General features: G+C 33.8%; 1 protein-coding gene across 1 annotated transcript in view; it reads left to right on the top strand.

Moving 5' to 3' along the window:
- Nucleotides 1-5,535: 5,535 nt before the first annotated feature.
- LOC131161517 (protein-tyrosine-phosphatase PTP1) overlaps nt 5,536-7,370 on the top strand; it is a 72,791-nt gene continuing 70,956 nt past the window's right edge. Inside the window, exon 1 of the mRNA XM_058117334.1 lies at nt 5,536-6,024. Within this exon, the coding sequence (XP_057973317.1) occupies nt 5,665-6,024 (360 nt within the window). The 5' untranslated portion in view covers nt 5,536-5,664. The remainder of the gene's footprint in view (nt 6,025-7,370) is intronic.

Here is a 7,370-nt window from a genome sequence, read left to right as displayed (position 1 = left end):
CTTCGGGACTCATGTGGGCCCCACACAGTCTTGTGGGCCCCGCATAGGATACCTATATTATTATTATTTTATCATATATTTCTTCAAATTATATCAGTTAAAACATTATTTTATGTACTTATTTACGTATATAAACAGTGTCTTGTGGCTCCGGGACTCATGTGGACCCCACATAGTCTTGTAGGCCCCACATATGATACCTATATTATTATCATCTTATTATGTATTTCTACAAATTATGTCTGTCAAAACACTATTTTATGTATATATACTTATTTACGTGTACAAACAGTGTCTATCCTGTTTATCCTATGAAATTCCATTTTGACCAGGCCGACCTCCAGGGAGCGACTGAGCCGCAATGGTCTCTGAGCACTCGCTAAGACAAGGTCTTTCTTAGGCATCAAACATGGAATCAAGGATCCTACAGAAAAACACTTCCGTATTGATATTAACTTAATGACTATTTTTATTATTTTATTATTATTGTACTTTAATCATATATATATATATATATATATATATATATATATATATTTTTGGGTCATCACATTCACCATGAAGCATATATTTGCCATCTCTTGTCCACTTGACTCGTTTTCCATCTTGCTGGAGCTTGAATCATCCCGAGTGGCCTTCATAGTCTCCTTCTTTTACTTCTTGTCTTTCTTGAGTAACGGGTAGTCCGGTTTGATGTGCCATGGTTTCTTGCAATGATAGCACATAGAGGTTCATTTTTACTTTTATATTTTATTTTCTACTTGTCTCTCATTTTTCAGGTTTCTTTTTATTAAACTTTCTAGGAAACCTTTTGTTCCTTCTATAGAATTTGCCAAATCTTTTAGTGATGAATGCTAATTCATCATAATCTAAGTCGTTTGATTCATTTTCCTCTTCACTTGAGCTGTTATTAGAAGCTTTTAATGCAATGGACCTTTTATGCTTGGGTTTAGGATTTTTTTTCCTTTAAAGCCATTTCATAGGTAAGTAATGAACCTATGAGTTCATCTAGAGAGGTGGTCTTAAGGACCTTCTGTGATAGCAATAGCCTTTGGTTCCCATATGGAGGGAAGGCCTCTTAGAATTTTTCTAATCATTTTGTAGGTAGTATAAGTCTTTCCTAAGGCACTTAAGGAATTGATTATGTGGGTAAATCTGGTATACATACTACAAATTGTTTCATTTGAATTCATTTTGAATGCTTCATACTCACTCGTTAACATATCTATCCTGTTGTCCCTAACATCTACTGTTCCTTCATATGTTACTTCTAGTTTGTCCCATATTTCTTTAGCCGTCTTGCAGGCCATGACCCTATTGAACTCATTAGCATCTAAAGCACAGTATAGGGCATTTATAGCACTTGAATTTATTTAGAGCATCTTATAGTCTATATCGGTCATATCTTTTTTGTCTTTGAGAATTTGTTTTCCATCTACTATCTTAGTAGGGATTAGGTCTCCATCCATAACTACTTCCCAAACTTTCCAATCCATATGTTGGAGATATATTTGCATTTTCTTTTTCCAAAAGGTATAGTTGTGTCCACAAAAAATTGGTGGACGGGTTGAGGATTGGCCCTCATCGAAGGGTGCTACTCCTATATTTGCCATTTGATCTTTTTATAGTTTATTGTTAGGAATTATTATAACTAGTCTCTGACACCAATTGAAATTAGGATAGCTTCCCAAGAGGGGGTGAATTGAGATTTAAAAATTTTTTTCCCCCTTTTTTTAATATTTTTGTGTTATAACAATAATCACACCTCAACCACAATCACAAAATTGATTCAGAGTAATTACAACCAAAGCAAAATAATCAATCACTTAATAATAGCTCTGTAGTAATGTGTAAAGCTTGCTGAATTTGTATAAGCTTTGTTGTTAAATTCCACAAACAATCTTCTTCCTAATGTTCAATTTTTAAATAAATTTTCAGTTTAATAAGTTTAGGATGATCAACCAACGTAGTTCTTTTTGGTTTCCACAATCAATGTTGATCAAACTAAAATAAATTACCTTCCGGTCTATTTAACAACCAAACACTTAGAATTCAAAGTTTGATAAAGCATTCACGTAATTTATAAATTTTGCTGAAAAGTAAAGAGTATGGAAGAGAGAAGAACACAAGGTTTTACAAGGTTCGGCTTCAATACAGCCTATGTCCTCGCCCTTGGCAAAACCACCAAAGGATTCACTATCACCATTCCTTTACTAGACGGAACAATACCGATTACAACACTCCTTGGTTATGGCTAAAGTCCGCCTTCTCCAAACAATATTCCCTTGTTTGGTTCAACGATTCAACACTTGAACCGTTTATCAATCTGCTACAAAGATTTGAAATAAGATGTACAAGAATTGCTCCTCAAAGAGCTGATTAGTACAGGTAAAAAACTATATACTTCAGTAAATTCATAATATGAAATTCAGATTGAAGTTCTAGAATTTTATCACCGTAGGAATCTTTCAATAGATGAAAGAATTAATGATTGTAGCGCAATATCAGTGAGAAAATCAGCAAAACTTTAGAGAACTTCGTGGATGTTGTGAGTAACAAAGAACTTTCAGAATTTTAGAATGCTTGAGAGAGAGTTTGATTGCTGATTTGAAATCTTGGTGTATAAATCAATGTAACTTAAAGGTATTTATAGATGTAGAAAAATTTTTTACTTGTTCCCCAAGTTTACTTGGAATAGGGTCCAAGTTTTAGATTAATTTGGGCTTCAAGTAATTTAAATCTTAAAAATATGCCCGTTAGGTATTTTGAATTTTGTTGTGAGCCGACGACTGTGTGCTCTCTGGCAGTCGTTTGTCCATGTATTTCAATTACAATTTTCACAAATAGAAAGGTGGCAGTCGCCTATCCTCAGGGTGACAGTCGTCTGTCACTGAACAACTAAATTTTTTAAAACATACAGAAGAGTGGCAGTCGGCTGACAAAACCCACGCTGATGTCTCATTTTGCACTGACAGTCGTCTGTCATGCTTCTGTCTCTTTGTTTAATATCCTTTAAAATGTCAATTGTCTGTCCATGGATAGACAATCGTCTGTCAACTAGATTTTCTCATTTCAAGATATTTTTGATTTCTTTCTCTTTTTGTTTATTTAGAATTAGAATCTCAAATTGTTTTTCTTTGAAAAATAAGTTTTAAGTCTTAAAAACTAAGGTCTCTAAGTCTCTTTGCCTAATGAGCTTCAAAATGAAAATTCGTACATGAATCCGCATGAAGTACTTACAAAGCTTGTTCTAAAAATAAATTTGACACTTTCTTTGCTTTGAGTTCTTTTTGTCACTGATCTTTGATCTTTCGGTCTTCTCTGAGCTTTCATTATGAATCACTTGCATTTATGTGAGACTTTCCTTGTTCCTTGATCTTTGTGAGTTTTTAAGATATGTCATTTGAAGTTTGAGTTTTCAGAATTTTCCTTTTTATTTTTGAAATCATCTTTGCCTAAAATAGTATCACTTGGAAATAATATTAGATAACTTTACTTTGTTATCATCAAAATCAAGAGTCGTAAGCCTAACTAGGCCAACAATAAATATCGTAGCGAGAGATGTGAAAAGATTTAGATTAGTAGGGGGAAAAAGAGATATAGAGGATTAGATCATAGGCAGAAAAAATTTTGTGTGTGTGTCTAAGTGTGAATGAGAGAGAGGGAGAAGAAAGAGGGATAAAGAGGTTATTAGGTCTGTTTTAACACAACGCTTTTGTATTATTGTATGAAATTGGTCGAGAGGTCCTTTACAAGATAGGATTACACGTATTTATACTCCACTCCGGGTCAAACTTAGAGTTACAAATGATCCCAAATTGTACCTAAAAGATTGCTACTCTTATTTTGTTTAATAATTGACATGCATTAATTATAATAATAACTAGTAAATTTGCATGTTATGCAATAGGACAATTTAAAATAAATTTATTTGAAAAATAAGTTTTGTATTGTATTCCTCAAAAATATGTACAAATATTTGGAGGAAGTGAACTTAAATCAAATTATTTGAATAAAACAAAAGAGTTACAAAGAAGGTAAAAGAAGAAATTAAATATCTTTTAGTTGCAGCTTCAATTTAAATAATTAACAATTATTTTGGCTTTGGTCTTCCTCTATCTTTACATAGGTTTAAAAGTTGGAGGTTTCACGATCCGTAAGTTTGGTGTCGCACCAGGGGGTCCGAATGGCTCGTTGGTGGCCAGAGTTCCTATGTAATTTAAAAAAAAAAGAAGTTGGAGGTTTCATAACAAATTGAAGTTTAAACAATGAATCAGCATACTTGTATTAAGAATATTATAAATCAACGAAGTTGTATAAAATATTAAATTTGGAATACATTTTAATAAATTTAAATAATTGAACTTAGAAATTGATGTCGTAGAATTAATGATGTAACTTAGAATCTATGTTCAATATCAAATACATTTTTCAATTCAATGCCTTAAAAAAGCAAGACTTCAAAATTAAGATCCTTTCCCATCATTATCAATACCTACATTATTGGGTCTATGGCCGTATTATCTTTCATTTTGGTAGACTCCAAGGAATTTCTCAAAGTAATCTTTACATCAGAAGTAATTTTAACTAATTGGTCATTACCACCCCTACCTTAGATCTTTCCTTCTTTTACAGTTTTGATATTTTTTAGGGTTATTTTCTCTTTACTTCCATCAACACCTCCAATTGTCCTTGCACACCAAGAAACTGACATAATTCTTTTTTGGGGTTTTAGAGCCATGGGGCACTGTGTGTCTGTGACCATGACTAGTTTATCTATATTATTCGAATACCAAAAAGGGATGATTCCCAATTTGGTGTCATCCTTAAAAAATATCAAATTTATCTCTTACTACTAATAATTATTTCAATATACTTCTTTAACTTCTCATAATAATTCAAAAATATATTTATAATTATATCAAATTTATCCTTATAACAACTAGGGGTGAGCATAATTCGGGGAAACCTGAATTAATCGATTTAACTGATTGAAATTGATCGGTTCGGTTCAGGTAAAAAAATTGATTCAATCGATTCGGTTAAACTTCACCAAAATTCGGTGAATCGATTTTTGGTTCGGTAAATAGAAAATATAAATTTGGTTAACTGATTAACTGATTTAATAATTAATTAAAATTAAAATATAAATCAATATATATTAAATAATTAAGCTTCACTAAAATTATATTTTTAATAATTAGTTTTAAATAATTTTTGTTAAATTTGGTTAATCGAATTAGTCGAATAGGTAATTCGGTCGGGTAAGATTCGATTAATACCCCTTATTTGGTTGGTTCAGTTAATGGAAATGATTAATCAAAATTTTTGATTAATTCAATTAATTAACCGAATTTTATCGAACCGACCGTTTGCTCACCTTCATAACAACTTATGGTTATTTAGAAAGATATACAATTATTTCAAAATGCACGGTTTAAAATTTTTTTATTATTATTTAAAAAAAATTTAAAATTAAAAAGTCGTAAAGCATCCAGAAAAAGGTGGTTTCCTGTACGGGCGTACGCCATCGACCATCGGTATGGCTGTGGCTCTCTCGTATATATATTTTCATTATTGAGGAAACATAAAACCAAATCCAAAACCAGAGCCGCTCCAATTTCAAGCTTCCAACCAAAGAAACTGTCTTCTTCATCAAAACTGATGCCCATCTCCCATAATCGGGACAGTGCTGTGGATTCCCATACGAGACGCGAGCCGTTCAAATTACTTAGAGCTCGCGAGCTTGTAGCTGCTGCAAGGAAACGAGCAAAAACGGGGAACGTACTCTCTTCTCGTTGCCGTAGCCGGAAATCGGCCATGGCTGCCGGGCAACCCCGCGCAGTAGTCTCCTCTTCCGCTTCTTCTTCTTCTTTGTTTAAACCCGCCCAGTTCTCGGCCGATTCTCCGGCGAGGATCGCTATTTTGCCCGATCAGTTGGACCGCTGCTCTGAAGCTCTGAGGTTTCTCAAGGAGAAGTTGCTGATGCCCGACCGCATTCTGCGCGAGTTCCAGTTTTTGCAGGTTTGTGTGGAGTTTCGATCTTCGGTTCTGTTGGTTTGATATGGTGCTTTGTCTGGTTTCTGGGAAAATGTGGGAAAGGAAAATGAATGGGCTTTTTGAAAATTTGAATTCTAAAGAAACCTCAAATATAAAACATGAAGAAAGTGTCATTGATGGAGATTAATACGGCATTCTGGGTTAGTTGTGAAAGGGTTGTCGAGGGGCGCAGGATGGGTTGTAAGGTTGATTTTGATAAAAAAAGAGTTTCATATATTGCAAGTCCAAGCAGCAAATGTTGAGTCGCTTTATTTCATCTTATGGGTTGTCCTAAAGATTCAATCAGGTGGACAAGCTTGTTCGGGAAGCTTAGTTCGTGAAGGAGGATGAAGCACGGGCTTTGTCAACAGTGGGGGCGATTGTGGGAAAGTGGTAATTGTGAATGATGCTACGACTAATTATGCAGCTGCTCTTAAAAAATGATATACTAGTAATAAGAGCTGTTTGGTTTGGACAAATGAGGTCGTAGAAACAGTTCTTTAACCAACTCTCAATAATCTTGGATATAAAGTGGGGTGACAGTGCAAACCCAAGCAGGATTGAAAGTTTAATCAGCCGAGCTACTAGGATTTTACAAAATTGTGTTATTATAAATTTAGTGATACGACGAGAATATGAAGTGGTACTCGGTAATTCGATTTTGATTTTGGCTAAAATATTTGGGCCAACATGTACAAGAAGCATGAGGTCTGTGTTGGTCCCACAATTTCTCCACCAGTGAAAGACTTTGTTACATAATTAATTCTTCATAATTAAATTTTGATGAAAATTTATTTTTTCAGTGCATCCAATTATGCTGTAGGGCTAAAGTGTTACTTCATCCCTAATGCATTCGCAGTATAAGCATATTCCTGTGGAGCATGAGGTCTGTGTTGGTCCCACAATTTCTCCACCAGTGAAAGACTTTGTTACATAATTAATTCTTCATAATTAAATTTTGATGAAAAATTATTTTTTCAGTGCATCCAATTATGCTGTAGGGCTTAAGTGTTACTTCATCCCTAATGCATTCACAGTATAAGCATATTCCTGTGGACTGGTATATGTGGAATAAATCTGAGTCTGATTCATGGTTGGCTCAATTGTGTAATTTGGTGGTCTGTCTAGTTTTTGTAGTATTTTCCTTTATGTATTTGAGTTGCTGTATGGGATTATTTTAAGGTGCATTTTTTTTGTAGTCACCTGAATACCTCATTGCTTAAGATCAACAGCACATGAAAATTTGATCTTCATATTGCTTTTACCATGTACGAATTTTTCTTCCTTTGCTTGCTAGTACATTGTGCTTTATATGTGTATATTTTATTGCA

Source organism: Malania oleifera, chromosome 8 (assembly GCF_029873635.1).
Source record: "Malania oleifera isolate guangnan ecotype guangnan chromosome 8, ASM2987363v1, whole genome shotgun sequence".
Classification (NCBI taxonomy): Eukaryota; Viridiplantae; Streptophyta; class Magnoliopsida; order Santalales; family Ximeniaceae; genus Malania; species Malania oleifera.
Note: the sequence above shows the minus strand (reverse complement) of the source record. Positions and strands in the feature narration are given on the sequence as shown.